The sequence below is a fragment of the Benincasa hispida genome, chromosome 2 (assembly GCF_027475165.1).
Source record: "Benincasa hispida cultivar pf3 chromosome 2, pf3_genome.v1.1, whole genome shotgun sequence".
NCBI classification, from domain to species: Eukaryota; Viridiplantae; Streptophyta; class Magnoliopsida; order Cucurbitales; family Cucurbitaceae; genus Benincasa; species Benincasa hispida.
This window is the reverse complement of record NC_143479.1, coordinates 2,660,969-2,681,527: the sequence shown is the minus strand read 5'-3', so window position 1 is coordinate 2,681,527 and position 20,559 is coordinate 2,660,969. Positions and strand designations below refer to the sequence as shown.

The 20,559-nt window shown below is 33.5% G+C and overlaps 1 protein-coding gene and 1 long non-coding RNA gene across 4 annotated transcripts; one reads left to right on the top strand and one right to left on the bottom strand.

The window, feature by feature from the left end:
* Positions 1 to 3,344: 3,344 nt before the first annotated feature.
* LOC120088633 (uncharacterized) lies at positions 3,345 to 19,017 on the bottom strand. The gene is made up of 3 exons (XR_005484995.2): positions 18,880 to 19,017; positions 5,999 to 6,087; positions 3,345 to 3,477 (listed from the first exon to the last, which is right to left on the bottom strand). It is a non-coding gene; the product is annotated as an uncharacterized LOC120088633 (long non-coding RNA).
* On the top strand, positions 7,500 to 15,391 carry LOC120088620 (DNAse I-like superfamily protein). 3 transcript variants are annotated; one of them, XR_005484993.2, is made up of 15 exons: positions 7,500 to 7,952; positions 8,569 to 8,732; positions 9,579 to 9,644; positions 9,741 to 9,793; positions 10,187 to 10,268; positions 11,221 to 11,252; positions 11,556 to 11,625; positions 11,909 to 12,001; positions 12,139 to 12,171; positions 12,312 to 12,409; positions 12,743 to 12,869; positions 13,887 to 13,972; positions 14,056 to 14,140; positions 14,866 to 14,990; positions 15,094 to 15,391. XR_005484993.2 is itself a non-coding variant. In XM_039046037.2 (14 exons), exons 1-14 carry the CDS (start codon positions 7,634 to 7,636, stop codon positions 14,932 to 14,934), a joined length of 1,377 nt encoding a protein of 458 aa, XP_038901965.1. In that variant the 5' UTR covers positions 7,500 to 7,633; the 3' UTR covers positions 14,935 to 15,391. The 3 variants fall into 3 exon arrangements, 1 of the variants encoding a protein (XP_038901965.1); XR_005484994.2 differs by having other exon boundaries at positions 15,076 to 15,391; XM_039046037.2 differs by having other exon boundaries at positions 14,866 to 15,391.
* Positions 19,018 to 20,559: the final 1,542 nt, after the last annotated feature.

Here is a 20,559-nt window from a genome sequence, read left to right as displayed (position 1 = left end):
GAGTTCCCAGCTCCCAGATCAGACAATAAAAAAGGTAGGCATGTTGAGTTGGCAATCTGGCCACTCTCACCCATACTAATCAAAGGACCGCCCTCAATGTCAGGAGTTCCCAAAACACTCAGGATTGAGGTCATGTCACCTATGGTCGTTTAAGTGAGATGTAAGTCTTTAGTATCAATGGTGTTATATACAGAGTCTAGTCATCTCGTGGTCCGGTCTTATACAAACTATTTGTATAGAACACCCCCGCTCGCACGTCTCCACATGAATGGTCAAGATCTACTATCTGTAGTAGTTTACAACACTTTCAAACCTCTACAAAGCGAGTCGTATCCGTAGTGTCACCAGGATCATGTATCCCACCTTAATCCTTATACTACAGACCTATTTAGGTTATCACTTAAGGCATGATCCACTTGTATATCACATATACATACTTAAATTCATATAAGATAACCAAGGAGCTTTGTTTATTGGATATGAGTAAATGTCATAATGAAATAATATTTATTTTATTCATCAAACAATGTGTATCATTACAAACAATGATACTCCGGGAGAATTAAGACACCAATCCCAACAATCTTCCACTTGTCTTAATGACTCGGGAGACTAATGTACAATACAATGTAAAAATGTAGTTTATACAATAAACTAGGACATACCCCAGTATCATCTCCCACTTGCCCTAGACAAGATGCCGCATATTCTGTAGACCCAGACTCTCCAAGTGACCCTCGAACGCTTTAGTCATGTGGGCCTTTATAAAGAGATTAACAACGTTGTGCTCCGATGCGATCTTCGTGACTATCACATCACTGCGATGCACAATCTCCCTGATTAGGTGATATTTTCGTTCGATGTGCTTACCCCGAAGATGACTCCGATGCTCCTTCGAATTTGCCACAGCCCCTCTGTTATCACAATAAAGTGTGATAGGCAAATCCATATTTGGAACAACTTCCAAATCTGAAAGGAATTTCCTTAGCCAAATAGCCTCCTTAGCTGCTTCACAAGCGGCTACGTATTCAGCTTCCATAGTGGAGTTCGCGATGCATCCTTGCTTGATGCTTCGCCACACTATAGCCCCTCCATTTAGAGTGAACACTAACCCCGATGTCGATTTGTAAGAATCTCTATCGGTCTGAAAGTTAGAGTCTATGTATCCTGTAAGGATCAAATCCTTATCTCTATACACGAACATGTAGTCCCTCGTTCTCTGAAGATACTTGAGGATCGTCTTGATCGCCGTCCAGTGATTAAATCCGGGATTGGACTGATACCGACTGACAATCCCTACTGTATAGCAAATGTCGGGTGTGGTATACAACATTGCATACATCAAACTTTCTACAGCAGAAGCATACGAAATCCGTCTCATCTCCTCAACCTCTTGAGGTGTCTTAGGACATTGATCCTTCGACAAAACGATTCCATGCCTAAAGCATAACAAAGACCTATTGGAATCTTGCAGTAACTACAAGAGTAAAATGGTAATTTGACCCAATTATAGTTATGAGCCGTTTGTGAATGGTCAACTCGCTGTTGATTGGTTATATCCGTGGACATAGAAATATATCTGTAGTGCGAAGAGTACAACTATCGATCTTTAATAGAGTGACTGGTAGTTAATGAATATTGATTAATTTAATTAAAGAGTTTAATTAACTAATCTCATATCATTGGAGCTTTCTAATCTGTAGGTCCTTAAGGTCCCCTTGTTAGCTCGCTAAAAGATGAGTAATGAGGAATGATTTGAACGGTTCAAATCCCTTGAAGGAATTTTGTATTTATATGATTAATATATAATTTGGTTAATTATAGATGTGATCTATAATCCAAATTATGTGAGAGAGAAATATTTGAATGAGATTCAAATATTAGATTTATATGAATTTGATTCATGAAGAGATGTATATATAGATATGTGATATTTATATGTTAATTAACTCTATATTAAATATGATTTAATATAGTTATTTAATTGATTAATTAATGGTTAATTAACTGATTAAGAAATGATGGAGATTGGGGGCGAGGGTGGGTTCGCGTCTCCATTTAGCTCACGGGATTTTTTTCCCCACTCTTCTCCCATTCCCTGCGGGGCCTCGTTCCCACGGGAAAATTGACATTTTTATATGTACACCTTCTTAATGTTTACAATCTCTTTTAGCATACACTTAATACTAAAACACACAACGTATAAACCTAAAACAAACAAACCTAAGGTAGAAGTATACTTACTTGATGTGTTACTAAAAGAAAATCCAAATGCTCCTAAATAATAATAGCAAGGTTTTAAAGGTTAAAACTCAGTACTAAAATCTTATTCCAAATTGAAAGGTGTTCAAAAGGATTTACCGAGAATTTACCACAAGAACTATATGTCTGAATGGAGCGTCTCTTAGAAAGTCTGCAAGGAAGATACACTTGCTTAAATATAAAAAAGAGAATTTTAAAATAAATGAATCATTTCTGAAAGCCATCACTAATATACGCACTTGTTATGCACGATGTACCTGAAAGACATCACTAATAAGAGAAGAAGAAGAAAAGTCTACAACTTTTAAATACAAAAGCAAACTCAATTAAGGGAAGGGTACAAATAGAGTGGAATCTCATATACATTCATGAGATTTTACCTTTCTTAAATGGCACCCTTGTTTATGGGTGAGAAGCCACACTGCACAAGTCAAAATACTTTCCCAAGACAATGTTTTCACCACATAATGTTTTTGCAATATACCTAATGACAACAAGAAAGTTAAGTACCATTCAGTATGTTTCTAAGGAATATATTGCTTGGTTGAACTTTGAAGGACAGTGGCAAACGCTAGGGGTGTACATAGTTTGGGTTGGACCGGGTTGGAAGATTTTTGTGGACCAAACCAAAAATTCGGGTTGACTAATAATGAACCTTATTAGTTCTTTTTTGGAGGGTCAAGTCAACCCAACCCAACCCAGAATTTTCGGGTTGGGCCGAGTTGGGTCACCGGTTCTTTTTTTTTTTTTTTTTAATTTGACTGTTTTTTCCGTTACTTTCTTAATCATTCTCTTCTCATTCTCTATTGAAGGATTTGATTTTTTTGGATCAATAAACCTTCATATTTAAAAAAGTGAACTAATTCTAAATGTATTATATCAAATCAATTAATAAAAATTTAATAATAAAAAACATGTAATCTTTGTGAAATTTTAGCATTGACATTAAAATACAACTACCATAAATTCAATATAAACTTCAAAAGAAACTTCCTCAAATAATTCAATTCAAATGTTCAAGTTCAAAATCTCTACTCAAAGACACAAAGTTCAATAATAATCATTCCAAGTTCAATAAAATGTCCAAGTTTAATAATAACTATTGGTTTGTTACATAAAATTCCAAATCATTCAAAAGTACCATGAGCATGAAGAATGACTTGAGTGAGTTTTCTTCTTCATCTTTGATTCTTTGGTCTCTTCACTTCTCAATTCCTGAAAAATTACAAATACATTAAACCAATAGAGTCATTTATAAGTAATAATAATATTTGATCTTATGGTAGTGAAACTTAGTACTAAAATCATAAGAATGCTCCAAATTCAATTCCTTATTTCAAAACAACAGAGGAGGATGGACTCTCTACAAAACAAATCATGCAAAATTAAATATATTAATTATGAGCATTAAACAAATTAGATATGTACAATAAAAAAATTTATTTAATTACCCGATTCAATATTTTTCCAATTCTCTAACTCTTCAAGTTGTGGATGGAGATCTAGTAACACTAAGCCGCTACGAATCCAATTTTGTGTACATATCAAGGTCTCCACTATTTTTGGAGTCAAAGAAATTTGAAAGGAATCAAGAATCCTCCCTCCTATACTAGATGCAGATTCAGAAGCGACTGTAGATATCAGAACTGCCAAAGCATCTCGAACAATTTTTGATAAAATGGGATATTTGTAGCCATTCATCTTCCACCAATACAATTTCTCAAAATCATCTTTATCCTCTATAACCTTGTCAGACAAATAAGAAGACAAATCATTCTCCATTTCCAAAGAACTTTTTTCTTCTCTTAACCTCTTAAAAGTTATCCACGGATCATCTATATCTTCGTCCACCCCATGATCATCTTCATTTATATTGACAATTTTTTATTGTTGAGAATCATTGGTACTATGCTACCTCGAAGTGAAGTGTTATGTGATTTGTAAAAGTCATATAGACGATACAAATATAATTTCACACTCTCAACCATATCCTTAATCACATCACTGTCATAAACATTGGAAAGACAATAATTCAAATACTTTAACTTGTACCAAGGATCAATGGCCATAACCAGAAACATCAATTTATTCATTTTTTCAAGCGAACCCCAATACTTATCAAACTTGGTCTTCATATTCGTAGCCATCATACTTAGAACAGAGTTGGTATTGTTACTCCATTTGTTTAAAGCAAATTGAATTTTATTAATTTTCTTATAACCAACATTAGAAGTTACATATGAAGATCCACTTATCATTGTGGTGGCAGCATAAAACCTCTTTAAAAACTTAATAAACACACCTACAATCAACCAATCAGATGTACATGGGGCCCAATCTTTTATTTCCACGATCATCTTCCTTGAAGTAATCAACAAAATCTGAGTCTTCTTTATCCTCTTCTAAAATTCTAAAAGCTTTCTTAAATTTAATTGCATGTTCAAGCATTAAATAAGTAGAATTCCACCTAGTTGCCACATCTAAACATACAAGAACCTTACACTGAATTTTTTCTTGTTTCACGCAAGCTTTAAACTTTCCATTCTCCTAGGTGATGATCAAACATATCTCACAGCATTATGAACACTAGCAATAGAATCATGCATATCTTTCAGTCCATCATTCACAATACCTCACGTATAATAGTTCTCCATCTAAAACAACCGATTTCCAACTTTTAAGTCTTCTCTTAACATAAGAAATAGCCACATTATTAGAACTTGCATTATCAACGGTGATGGAAAAAAAATTTTCAATCCCTCATTTCAACAAACAACTCTCAATCATCTTCCCAATAGTCTCCCTCTTATGATTAGCAACTTGACAAAAGCTCAAAATCTTCTTATGCAAAACCCATTCAGAATCAATAAAATGTGCAGTGATGACCATTTAGTTCACATTTTGTAGCGAAGTCCATGTATCGGTAGTAAGACAAACTCTTTGAGAGCTTTTAACTAGAAATGATTTCAACTTTTTTTTTCTCCTCAAGATAAAGTTGATATACATCTCTAATGATTGTGACTCTCGATGGAACATCGAACTTAGGACATGAAACACTACAAAAGTGTCTAAAACCCTCTGTTTCAACAAATTTGAATGATAACTCATTCATAATTATCATCTTGGCACATGCTAGTCTACACGCTTGTTAGCTAAACAATGTCGTCACAAAGTTACTAGCATTGACTCCTTTTCCATCATTTGAAGGTACGAGAGTTAGAGTGGTTTGTCCTTTTTTTTCTTCTTTATATGGGCACTTTTTACATTGATTTCTTAAGTGCTTCCATAAAGTACTAGTTGCACAAGTATTACTATCACATACGTAATCTTTACCACAATAGTTACACTTGCACCTATCTCCGTCATGACCACTTGCTTCCATTTTTGTGAAATGATCCCACACAGAAGAGGTTGGTTTATTAGGTTTCTTTCGATTGGACTTGGGAGGTAGAGGTGATATATTTGTAGTAGTTTGGCTAACATTAGGAGGGGAAGGAGGAGGAGGAGGAGGCATTTCATTATTACTGGTTCCATTTGCATTACCACTACTGCTGTCCATCTATAAAATAAATGAAACTAGTAAACAACTAATTACACCTACCTATACAATTGAAAAAAACAAACAAACACTATCTAACTGTATAAAGATTAACTTATAACAAACAAACACTATCTAGCTTCTCAATAAACGGTATATGTACACACTACACAATAAAAATTAATTTAGTTTACTCACGGGGAAGTTTGAAAATGGTGATTCAGCAGTGTCTGATTCCGTGTCCGTTGTGATGACTTTGAAGAATCTATCTAACTGTTCTCAAGACACTGAGAGATTGAACAAAAATTAATATATTAATAATCCCACTTATAGAACAATATCAGCAAATAGTAGAAATTTCACTTATAGAATAATATCAGTAAATAGTAGAAATTGAAGAAAGCCATTCAACCAAATTGTTCTACATGTTATCAACCAAACATATATGTTATCTACTTGCTTTATTGAAGAAAATAGAGTCTTTATGTTATCTACTTACTTTATTGAAGAAAATACCCCTAATGATGAGTCATTCGTGAAGCTTAGAGTAGTAGGCGAGGTGAGGTGAGGCGGAGACTGGATCTGACGAGACAGAGATAGTCTGAAGGGAGCAGACGACTCGATTGGCAGTCGATGGCGAGAGGAGCGGCGTTCGACGAGGGTTTCAAGACGATGGCAAGGGTTTCAAGACAGTGCGGTTGCTTGGGCAGTGTAGTCGGGCTCGCTGCTTACGGGGTAAGGGGAGTAGTCGACTCGATTGGAAGTTGATGGCGAGAGGAGCGGCGTCCGGCGAGGGTTTCAAGACAGTGCGGTCGCTTCGCTCGGGCAGTGCAGTCGCTAGTCAGGCTCGCTAAATTGCTAATTGCAACCTAATAACTTAATAAGTTTTAACTTTTAATATATATATATATATATTTGGGTCGGGTCGGGTCAACCCGACCCTGAAATCGAGTAACCCGAGACCCGACCCAGAATTTTTTTAAATTTTTAACCCAACCCAACCATTGCGGTTTGGGTTGGATAGTTCGGGTTGGTCGGGTTATCGAGTTTTTTGAACACCCCTAGTAAAAGCAACATAAAGCAACAATTTTTATTTCATGCATTCAAGTAGTTAATGGTCATTCTTAATTTTCAGCTAATTCAACTAATAATCTACACAATTTCACCACTATTCACAAAGTCACAGGACATGCAAAAGTTTGATCCGTCCAAAACTCAATCACTACAAAACAATTAGAATCAATATTCCCTATGCCAGTTGAGCTATGCTCTTATTGGCAAAATCATACTTTTTTAGAAGATTGATAAATCATGCTTTTAAACCTTCAAAGCTTGATTTGATAAAACTTCAATGATAACATTAGTTAAAAATCACTTTTACTCCATAAACTTTAATAAACTTGATAAAAATTTAATTTAGTTTTTAAACTTTTGTTATTAACCATTTAGTTCAGGTACTTTCAAATTTGTAACGATTTAATACCTAAACTTTAATAAGTAATAATTTACTACCTAAATTTTGAAAATTGTAACAATTTAGTCCCTATTATGAAAAAACCTCTTTAAAATTAAGTGTTGAATTTTTATTATGTAATAACATAATCTTAATAGTTTATAAAAAAAATTGATTTTCGATTAATTCAAGGATTTACAGTGCATGAAATTTCTTTAAATCTTAAAAATATTTTTCACAATCACTAATTCGATTATTAATAAAAGTGATTATTAACGCAAACATTAATGTAACTTTGTTTATGTAATTGCTCTGGCATAGCCGACGGAGGGCGAAGGCTAAGTACGATTGCCGTGTAACTTGAGTCACCGCCTGTAACGATGATCGAAAAAAGCCTCGATGAAACCATGGACATTCGAGCCAAACCAGAGAAGAATAAGCGCAAACCCTCAACAAACGCTGCACACTGCGCTCACAAGAGTCACAACGATCACCGGAAGAAGAGGCGGAGATTAGCATCCTGTTCAGAAACCACAATCCCAACATCTACCGAGCCTCAAAAGCTTGCCGAATCGAATAGCTTCGAGTCAATTCGTTCTCCCCCTCGAACTTCACGAAAGCACAAGAAGAGGAGATCAAGTCAAACGGACGGTCATCGTCGATGGGTGTACTCTGCTCGTGATTGCTCGAGATTTATAGGTAATGTATTTTAATCAGTTCTGTGAGGCTCTTGCTGAACGATGGCTGTTATGCTATAATGTTCTAGAGTTGAATGTAGGTAGAGGACCTCATGTTCTATGTTCGTTATTGAAGCCAATTTATCCTCCCATGTTTAATTTTTGTATAGTTTCATGTGCCTCGAGTCATACTTTCATCCAGCTCATGAGTTTTGAATACATGAATAGGAAGAATTAGGGTTTTCCTAATACTACCTGATTTTGTTGTCCTTCAGTCTTGGTAAATATATTGAGAGCTGCAACTTATTCTAGTCCAATATTTATTTTGATTACTCCGGAGAAACTTGGAAATTCTTCACAGTTTAGATTCTGGTACCTGGTTCCTTTCTTTAGTTGACAGGCCTTGAAATTCAGAAACCTTACTTCTTTCATATCAAGATGGTTGTACAACCTATAGAACAGGTCCTGTTCAAGTAAGGTCGTTCTTTTGGAGGGTTTTCAAAAGGCACTTGATTATCACATTCTTTGCACCCCATTTCCCGTTAAAGAACAGAAGGAAAGGGGAGGAAAATATGTGATATTTCCATTTGTGGGGGTATTGCCATTGCATACTTAACAATTTATTGTCTTTATTTCAGATAGGATTATGGTAGCTTCATATAATATACTAGGAGTGGAAAATGCATTGAAGCATCCAGATTTGTATCATAGAGTGCCTTCCAAATTCTTGGATTGGAGTTTCCGGAAAGAGCTTATATGCAATGCAATTAAATTTTACAATGCAGGCATCTTATGCTTGCAGGTAATTTGTTAGACTCCAATTTATTTATTGCATTTTAACTTTTAAGATGTGAGGTGAACTCTGTATATTGTGGTCACATTATGAGTTTCTATCTTTTAAATGTTTTTATCCTCGTTGTCCTTCCATGAACAGGTCAACCCTCATTTCCTGTCCTTCTCACGTGTTCCTTAATTTCATTTAAGGGGGATCATTTTATCTTTGCTCATTAAAATTTTAAATTCTAATGTCATTGTACAAAATTTAATCGATGTTTAGTTACCCTTTGATGTCTTTTGTGGTTCTTCAACTGGAATAGTTTGCTCATAGAAATCTGAAATAAGAGAAACATAACCTGATAAGAAATATATTTTCTTAAAGCCTACAATAACGAATTGCAGTCTTACAACTGTCGTTCTTATTTGTAAATTTCACCATAATTTTCCTACTAGACTCAAATTGCAAAACTACTGAAGATATAAGCTTTGTTGTTTCTGATGTAGGACAAGTAGTTGAGGCAAAACTAGATATCAAAAGTTTTAGAGACTTGGAAAGTCAATGGCCTATTTTATCAAAGGCTTTCAAGTTCTACTCCAGGTTTTCTGTAAGCAGCCTGAGTTTTCTTACCAATTTAAGGCCAATACTTTATGCATCAAATAGAAGACATGAGAAATTAGGAAGGTTCAAGTTGCTGTTTTAGGGGGAGGGACGTCTAGTGTCCCATTCTTATTCTCATAGTGACTAAATAAAAATGTCTCAAGTTCTCTTGTTTCTTAGGTTGTGCTGTTCATCAAATCTCTTTCAACCATGATATTTAATAGGGGCTAAGAGTGAATTTTTAATTGTGCAAATGAAACTATATATCTGCAGGAGGTTGACCGTTTTAATGATTTAGATGAACTCTTCCAAAATTATGGCTACAAAGGTGTTTACAAGGTGTGTTTGGGATACTTTGTGTTAAGTTAATTGCCAATAATCTACTTATGGGTTATTTGTACTACATCAAGAAAACTTATTGGCGATCTTTTATAGGCTAGAACAGGTGAAGCAAATGATGGCTGTGCAATATTTTGGATTGACAAACAGTAACGTCTCTCATCCTTCCTGATATTTTTGAATTATAGTTGTTGATTTATAAGATCATCAAATAGATGAGATCTTGTGAATTTTTTGAAAATGACTCAGTACCTTGTAAATCTGCCAATATGTATGAGAGATGTCGCATGGACTTGTATTACTAATGTCAGAACTGAAAAATTTTCCTATTATAAGCATTCTAAAATTTAGATTTTTCGCAAATTAGATTTTCGTTTTCTATTAGGCTGCCCCTTACTATCTGTATCTATATGTATGGTGATTCAGCACATTTACTGGCCTTTATTTATTTATTTTTTCTGGAATATGTAATGTACTTTTCATATTTTCTATAGTGGTCCTCTCATTTCATTACTTGTCAGTTGAAAATCTTCTGGTTACAGATTTTCCCTTTTGCATCAAGAAACTATAGAGTTCCAGAGTTGTGGGCTACGGAACAATGTTGCTCAACTATGTGTTTTGAAGGTATAAAAAAATCCATTTAGATCATTCTGCTATATTTAATATTCATTTGGGAAGTTACCATGCTAAACTAAAACTTCAATTGTTTTCATGTATTCTTCCCGTTAATTATGTACAAAAATTTCCATCATTCACACATTCATAGGATTCTTTTAACGGCTTGGTTTATTTTTATTGGCTTTTTGGGGAGGGGAGGATTTTTTTTTGGGAAGGCCTACTTGCTGTAGTTGGTTGGTCTCCTTAGTACTCGACAACATAGTTGTACAACTTATAAAATAGATCTCGTTCAAGCAAGGTTATAAGATTTGTTAGCTCAGTGAGTTGTAGGGAGTCGGTTTAGGAGCTTATCCTCAACCTGCCTGTTTGCAATAAAGGGCGGTTTTGTCGATAGGTTGGTGTGTGCTATTTTGTGAGAGCTTTGGAGCAAGAGAAGCAACAAAATCTTCAGAGGGTGTGAAAGTTCTTCTATCAATGTTTGGTCCTTCGTTTAGATTCTCTGTTTCTCTTCAGGTCTTGGTTTCTAGATTTTTTTAAATAAGTTATTTGCCAAGTCTTATCTCTTGATTGAAGCCATATTTTATAGTTTGACTCCTTTTTATGGGTTACCCATGTACTCTTTCATCTTCCTCTTAATGAAAGTTAAGTTTTCTCTTTTTTTTTTTTTTTTAAAAAAAAAAACTGTAGATGTGTAGATGTATTTTTTCAAATGTATTTCCTATTAAATTTAATAGTGGTTAAAATTTCAATTTCTTCTTAGTTTGCTGCTACCACCACTTCAACTGGAATTGTTATGAAGAAATATTGCTGCCTTTTATTTTTTATTTTTTATTTGTATGTTATTGATATGGCATATTTTCTTGATAATGAAGGTCATCGTGTGTGCTTCAAATGATTTATTGTCAATCTATGGTTTTGTAGAACGTTTTACATTTTCTCTTACACTTTAAATTGGCAGATGAATAAACCAGAATCAAAGTCCAAAACAAGGTACATTCTGCATTTCTGTAAATTTGTCACTATATTTGTCAAATTTCTTCGTTGACCTCTTTATTGAAAATGAGAAACAAATTTCATGGATATGGTTAGAAAATTACATGCAAGTGCCTTTGATTTTGCATAAATTATTTTGAGGAATATTATCTAAAGTACTGGGCATATTATTTTCACTCCCTCTGCATGTATGTGTATGTCATGTTTAGAAATTAAATAATATTTGATAAAAACGGTTGTATCTCAGTAGTCTCACTACTTGTTCTTTCTTTAACTTCTATGCATGTTTATTAACTGTAGCCGAAGCTTTGTGATTGGGAATATACACGTTCTTTTCAACCCAAATCGTGGAGACATTAAGCTCGGGCAGGTATCAACTACTGTGATCTTTGAATGTTTGTAGTTTTTGTTGCATGGTTTAATAGTTTTATGTGATTTTGCGCCAACTATTTTTCTGTTTGAATCTTCTTGAATGTCGGCTTAGCATTAGTTGCAGTCTCCTGGTTATTTCCCTCTCTTTTCTTTTTTGTTTTCCTTTTTCTGGTATGGTTAGGTAGTTATAAAATATTCTTTATCTTTTATTTGAATTGTCCTTTAAGAAACAAATGTTAGGCATCTCAGTGCATTAATTTTGTTACATAGTGCTGGTATAGGTCAGACTATTTCTTGAAAAAGCTCATAATCTCTCTCAAAGATGGGGAAACATACCTGTTATTATTGCTGGGGATCTGAATAGCATTCCAAAGGTAATTCTCTTTCACTGGAGAGGACTCCTCCTACTGTATCAGAAACTATATTTACCCGATCACCCTTGCTAGCAATTTCACCATATTAGCAATTGATCTTGTTTTGTCTCTAAATTTTCTTTTTTTCGAATGATCAGAGTGCAATGTATCAGTTTTTGGCTTCATCAGAGGTCAGTTTACTTTTAATTGGTAATTTTTTATATAATCTATTATTGTAGTTTAGGATTGTTGAACACAATTTGCTTGAATTCCTCTGTTTTGTGTTTCCATGGTTGGAAATTCACTTCAAGTTGTTTTGGTGGTTGAGCAGCTGGATATACAACTGCATGATCGCAGAAAGATTTCAGGGCAGCTTGATTTTTCATCATCACATAGAACCCTCAGATTTTGTAGTGAGGGTACAAAATGGTATGCCTAAACTTCAATGTAATGTCTTCCTTCTTTTCTTTTTACTTATTTATTTATTTTTTAATCTCTTTTCTCAATCAATTATAGCTTATACTTCTATCTAGAGTAGCTCCTAAGCATGCATGTTTTCAGTACTATCACAATGTCCATAATATTTAGGAGTAGAACAGTATTGCATGTTATTGACAAATGACATCATAAATCAAGTTTTACTGTCTAGTGTAGAGGATTAAAAGATGAGGTGTTTATGTTATTTGGACCATATTGCAGATATGAATAGAGGTTAATATGTAGCTTTCCTTTTATGTATTATATGTATCATTTGTTGGCTAGGTCCAATGTTTCAGCCTCAAGGTCCTTCAGATGGAGTGATGAGGAAATAAGGATTGCATCTGGTAGTGAGAATGTTACCCATCTTCAGCACCATTTAAAGCTTTCCAGTGCGTACTATGGAGTTCCTGTAAGATGTTTGATCTTCTTAAATTCTCATTATTTATTTAGTACACTCGGTGCTTATCATATAAGTTAAAATGGAAAATGAGGTGATTGATTCTCATGGTGTTTGAATGAGTTTCATTGACTGGTACGTTTTAAAAAAGCAATCGCCAATTTAGACTTGGAATTCACTAATTTAAATATTCAAAAAAGAATCACCCCTAAGGAATCTTGAAAGAAGTTATACAAACGATATTGCACTGCAAAAGAGGTAACAATTGCTTAGGAAATTTGTTAGCCGGTGGAGTGAGTTTTAGTTACTGTAAGGAACTGTTTGGTGGTCCATAATGGAATGAGTTTGTTATGTAATGTAATCCAAAACCCATGTTTAGATTAAATGTTTTGGTCTCGATTTATAATACCAAACTCATTCCGTTTTTATATTGTTCAACCCAACCCTCTTTCTCACTGTTTTCACGTTTCACGATCCTATTTCTGTTATGCCCTTGATTTCTCACTCATTCCCACATTCCTCTGATTTTCAGTAATTCTCATTACATTCCAACCTCCAAAACAGTCCCTAAATAGTAGGGGATGGACGTTACTTTATGTGCGAAAGGAACCACCAAGGAATGAGTAAACGCTGAAAGTCAAAAATATAAAAGATGGGTTAAAAAAGTGGACCATTAGTTCTGTCAAGCTTTGTAATAAAGTAAGATGCTTTGGCTGCAATGAAATCTAATACTTTGAAATGTGACATAAAATTAATATAACTTTAGGATTTTTTATATAAAGGAGAGCGGCACAAGTTAAACTTCTTTTTTAAAAAAGTTTTTCCCCTTTCTTTTCCCAAAAAAATGTGGTATATGGTTTATATATAATAATAAAAGGTAGTATTTAAGAATTTTTTTTCATGTTTTCATCTTGCGATTTTAACAACGTTGATTTTAACTTTTTATCATTTTTGAAATAGGGGGTAAGAGTTATTTAATGCTATCTAGTTTCATTTACTCTCTCTCATCCAAGTTGCTTAAACTTTTAGGGAAGTTGTAAAACAAGAGATGCTAATGGAGAACCTTTAGCAACTTCATTCCACTCCAAGTTCATGGGAACTGTTGATTATATATGGTATCGGATTTTGTTGTTGAAAGAAAATTTTGTCATGCTTTGGCCTTGAGAACTTTGGTTACTGGCTTTGATTATTATTGCAGGCACTCGGAAAAACTTGCCCCTGTTAGGGTTTTGGAAACATTGCCTGTTGATGCATTAAAGAGGACTGGAGGTCTTCCAAATGAGGTACTTTTGAAATGTAACCATTAATTGTTTAAATATTTTTAAGTTGTGTTTTGTTTTTGTCATGAAAATTCTCGATTTGCCTCGAGACATCCTACCATTATAAAAGTTTCGAAATTTCTGCCTATTTCCTTCTCTTTTCCTCCAATTTGTTATAAATCCTTGAAGAGATCGATGAGTTAACTAATAATTTTATAGAACCACGGCGGAGATGCAAGACAATTAAGTAAGTATAAATGAATCTTTTTAACATTGTACAGCTGGGTGTGGGTGGAATCTTAGTTATGGAGATTTATTCGTACTGTCATGTTCAGTAATGGTCAAATCATCGATACTCTCCACTGGTAGGGAAGATTTCAAGGGACGGTATTTATAGTTCTCACTTTTGGGCTATTATCCCTTCAAAGTTTAAACTATCTTCTTGTTGTCAATTAAAGAGTCATAAACTCATCCCTAAGAATCTCGTGGGAGAATTTAGGAGGCAAAACCCCAAAAAGAATCAAGGACTTCCCTTGGTCTTATGCCCTAAAATACAACAAAAGTTGTCAATACGACTAAGAAGAGAAATCCTCATTGTTTAATACAAAATCTCTTCTCCATTTTGAAAAATATGCCCATCCATCCGTTACAAGCCCACATCAACAATGCTGGATTAATCTTTTTATATTATAAAAGAAAAAAAAGGATTCTTTTCTCTCTCAATCATAGTCTATTATGTTATGATGCAGAAATGGGGGAGTGATCATCTTGCTCTTGTGTGTGAACTGGCCTTTGATGACAATGAAAATGTGACTTGACTGACTCTTTAATCTCACCAGACTGAATCATCTCCTTAATTTTTAGTTGAATGGAGGTTGGTTGTTTTCTTCACCCTTTGCATGTAGAATTTGAGTACTTGAATAGATCAGTTGTATAATTCTGGGGGAGCATGTTTGTAGCTGCTGTTTTTTTGGCAGGCAATGGTAAAAGACAGTAAGAGTACTGGGAAAAATGCAGGAGCTGGCATTGCCTGTTTAGCTGTTATTAAGTCATTTCCAACTTTATGGTGAAGGTGCAATGCTTCTTAAAAACAAATTAAGTTATGAAAGATTCGGTTCGCCTAATCTTGCGTTAGTCTGTCCCTAACTTGTAGCCCCACATGTCTATGTTAGCTGTATCTATTATTAGGAATAAGGATAAAAGGTTCAATTTCGATGTACCAATTTTCACTCTTTAATTTTAATTTCTTCTAGTTAGACCTCAGATTTAGGTAAAGGTTGTGATTTCTATGCTTGGTTCTTGTGTTTTGTTTTGTTTTGTTTTTTGTTTTTTTGTTTTTTTGTTTTTGTTTTTTTTCCCCTGGGTAAAACTTATCTAACTTTGAGGTAATTTGATGAAACCGAAAGTTTTGGGTAGAAATTTATAAGTTTAAATCCTATTTTGGTCCCTGAATTTTAAATCTTGTTCTACTTTGATCCCTAAACTTTTCAAAACATTCATTCTAGTTTCTGAACTTTTAAAAAGTGCTTAGTTTGGTCCATTCTATTAAATATTTTGTTAGCTCTTAAACATAATGATGAGAGGATCTGTAATTTTGGATGACTAGGCTATCAAATAAGTTAGCAACATTAAAAATTATGGGCTTTCAATTTTGAATTAGGCGGTAAAGTGACTTTTTATAGGAGAATTCAAAAAATCATTTTACGTTCAAGATTTTGGCCGTTCACTATTTTGATGCATTGATTGGTATTTTACTTCATTTTTATTTTGCTCAACATATGCTAGACGTAATTTCATCTTAAACAGAGTTCATCAAAGAATTAGCAGAATCTTAAGAGTAAGGATCAGAATAAACACTTTTTGATAAGTTTGGGGATTAAATCAAAATAGAACAAGATTCAAAGTTTAGGACTAAAACCAGATTTAACTAAATTTATATAATTCGATAAGTTTAGCCTTTTCTCCCCCCTTCTCTCTCTCTTTCTTTCTTTTTGCTGCTCATTATTATCATTATTGTTGATTTAAATGGTTCAAAATACATTTATAATCTTTTTATCAGTTAGTTTAGTACTTAGTACTCTTGCATGGTAAATAAAGAACGTTTATTACAAGTTCGGTTTTTGAATTGTTATACTTAAAATGTGTCTAATAAGTCTTTTATATTTTAGAAACTTCCAAACTTTAAAGATATTTAATAAATTCTTGAATTTTTGATCTTGTGTAGATTTGTGAATTAAAAAAAAAAAAATCAAGTCAATGGCCTATTATGCAAGTGATTGAAGACTCAAGGCTATATCGATAAAAAAAATTGAATGTTTAAAGATTTAGTAGACACATTCTCATATTTAGACACCTAAGTTTAAGGGCCTATAAGAAATTTTAAAAATTTCGGGACTTATTGGACATATAATTGAAAGTTTGAAGATCTATCCTATATATTTGGAACTTATAGGATAACATAAATTTAAAAGTTTTTAGACTGAATTAGTAATTTAACCTAAAATAAATTTTAACTTGTGAGACACGATTTAAAAAATCGGTGATTTTTTATTGAGATAATTACAATTTTGACCTAAGTTTTGCAATTTTTCAACTTGGCGTGATCAATATGTCAAATTTTTTATCCAACTTGGTGATTCGACCTTATATTACCTTTTTTTTTTTTTTGAAAACCGACCTTATATTACTTTTCATTGTAAAGAAAAATCAAAGAAGCAAGTTGATTGTATTCCAGGATCCCGATCACTGGAAATTAATGGACATGTCACATAAACCTCTTTTCCACGACATATGACCATAGTGGAAATTACGATGATAATTACTAAGAATAAGTACATGCATTTTAATTTTTCATATTATTTTGACATTTGCATTTTTTAGCCGATGGAAAAAATATGGTCCACAGTACTTTTGACTTCCTTTCTAAAAATAATAACAGTTTGACATTTAAGAATTCAAATTATGGCGTTTAAATAATTGTAATCTATTTTTAAGCACCACATAAATAAATAGATGTATATAGTGTATATAAAAATTACTTGAGGTCTTAGTATAACACCCCATGAAAACAACGCGTGTGGTGGTTTCTTTTACGGTAAATATTAAAATAATTATTTATTCATAGACTTTCAAACATTTATTTAGTCAATCTTAACACATATGAACATCAATTCATTAAGAGAGTGTATGAGACGTTGAGTTTTGTGTTCGAGATACAACCTATTTTTATTTGGATAGGAAATAGTAAACACTAACAAAGAGGAAAAGAGATGTTGAGTAGAAAATGGTAAACAAATAGTAAACACTATAACGAATAAAAATTTGCAATAGTAATATTTAGGGATGGTAATAGGGTGGGTTAGGGTTGGGGATGCACTCCCTATCCCTGTCCTGAGGATCTTTAATCTCCGTCCCCATCCTATTCCACATTTTGAGGGGTTGGGGTCGGAGAATCCCCTTTCGGGGATTTGTGTTTTCGCATGGAAAAATTTCAACCTTTTATTTTATTATTTTTATTATTTAAAATTTAGTATTTATATTAAAAATGTAAATATTTTAGGCAAAAATTTAGCATTGTTATTATTATTATTGTTTAAATAAATAATTTAAAAAATATAAGATACTATTTGTTATAAATTTATTATATTAGAAAATTAGAATAAAAATAACTAACATTAAGCTACCATGTACATATGTGTGTGTATATATATATATATATATATCTTCTTTATATATATTTAAAATCTATTATATATATGTATAATTAAAATGTTTTATTATTTTTTTTACTTTTTTTTTTATACATAAACAAATAATTAAAAAATCAGGGTAGGGATGGGAAGGGGATCGAGGTCGGAGACGTGGTGAAGATCGTCTCCGACCGGGGACTTGATTTAAATCTCTCGTTTGTCCTCGTACCCAGTCAAATCGGGGATTTTCCATCCTGATCGGAGTGCGGGTCCTGAACCCGCAGAGAATTTTGAAATCCCTAGGAATGTTGGAGCTACTTGTAGGTTATAATAGTTGTTATAATTGACGTCCCAAACATGGATTGAGTTATAATAGCCTACTCCACCCACTTGAAGTTGGAGGCCCAAACACCAACAAGATATTATGTTCTCGTTATAGGGAGATTTTTCGAGATATGCCAAGATAGAGAATCCCAGAAATAGGAGGATCAATGATTGTAGATAAAAATCTAAGGTGACTACCCCACGCCAAGAGGACCTATGTCTGGCCAATAGCCACTCATGGCTTTAGGAGACTAATCCAAGTGGATTGGCCAAAATCTATGGAGGACTTAGTAGTCTCATGAGGTATGTAAGATAATCATGGGAGAATCCTAGAGTACAAGAGCACATATGAAAGACCTTTGGCCTTTGCACTAAGCCAAGTGGGTAATGGTCTAAATAATTGATAACGAACAGTCCATATAGAAACTGTTGGGAAGTTGAGTGAACGAAGCTTCGTTTACATCTTAGAAGTAGTGGTAGCGCAACCACCCAACAAACGGTTCCATAATTAAAGAAGGGGTAGTTATATAGCCCAATTACCAGTTACATAATGTTAAGTCTATATAAATGACTAAGGTCATGAAGAATCTATTTGAAGGGAACCGTAGCGGAAGCGGGATCGTCTTATTTTCCAAAAAATTCATAACACATAATTTTAGAGAATAGTACAAAAATCATGCATTTAATAAAGATACAACATGCTTGTGAATAAATACAAAAGAATGAAATTAAGGTTTCAAAAACCCTTACCATTGAAGAACTCAAAACTTTACGAATCCTTTCCCACGATCAGTCACGAACTGTAAATGGCCAAATGGGCACTGCTGCAAAGAGACCTCGGTATTCTCTAGTGAGAACCTAGGAGGAGTGAGAACTCTGGTGATTTTGGATTTTGAGGGAAAGAAAGAGATTGAGAGGAAGAGAGAGATTTGAGATATCTCAAAAATACAAAACTATTATGTATCTTTCTCTCACCCTTTTTTGTTTTGCATGATGAAGAAGAGGAACCCCTCTTTCCACACTTACGTGGGTGGAGAGAAAAAAGGGGAGGGAAGCTTATTCCCTCTCAATAATTAAAAAAAATATTAAAAAATTTAAGTTAATTAAATAATATCACACACATATAATAATAATAATAATAATAAATTTATCATATATATATATATATATATATAACTATATGTTATATCATATATAACATATAACCTATAGTTTTAATATTGTATGAAATATAATATAGCCTATAGTTACAATTTTCTCTCACCAATGACATTTAATATAAATCACATTTACATTAAACTTAACAATATGAATTCAATTCATATAATTAACATTTGAATCATATTCAAATATTTATTTCCTCTCATAAATATAATGTATCAAATACATTATAGTTATATATAATTAAAAATAATTAATTATATCATATATAATTAATTTCTTCAAGTAATTTGAACAATTCAAATTAATCCAAAAACTGATTCTCCTTAAAACCCGTTGAGCTACCAAGGGGACCTCATGGACTTGTAGCTTGAAGCTTCAACGGTACACGAATAATTAGTTAAATTCTTTAATTAAATTATTCACCATCCGTTAACTGTCGGGCACTTCACTAAAAATCGGCAGTTGCATTCTTCGCACTACATATATATTTTTGTGTCTATTGGATGTAACCAATCAACAGTACGATAACTCTTCACAAATTGCTCGTAAGTACAACTGAGCTAAATTACCATTTTGTCCTAGTAGTTACATTTAACTCCTTAGGTACCACTGATCTCTCTAATAAATAATAAATCATAGTCCAACTATGATCAAACCCCTCTTGGACCAGGAGAGGGTGTGAAACCACATTGTTCAAGCCCGGAATCAGCCCTTAAGAGAGCAATTTATCTACTTACCTTGACATTGGGGAATGAGTAAATTCCTTCTTGTGTAGTCGTATTCCTAGCTCCCTAATCAGACGGATCCCTAAAATGGTAGGCTTGTTGAGTCGGCGATCTGGCCACTCTCACCCATACAAATCAAAGGACTGCCCTCATAGATAGGAGTTCACAATTCACTCAGGGTTCAGGTCATGTTACCTATGGTCATCCTAGTGAAATGTAAGTTTCTATTATGGACGGTGTTATATAATAAGACTAAACATTTCGTGGTCCAGTCTTATACGAACTCCTTTGTATAAAATATCCTCGCTCATATGTCTCCACATGAATGATCAGGATTAGATCATTTGTAGTACTTTACATCAATTGTAACATCTACAAAGTGGTCCATACTCATAGTGTCACCAGTATAAGGTATCCAGTCTTATCCATCTACTAGAGACCATTTAGGTTATCACTTAAACATGATCTACCAGTATGTCTTTACATATATGTTTAAGCTACAAGATAACCTTGGATGTTAGTTTATTGGTTTATGGTTAAT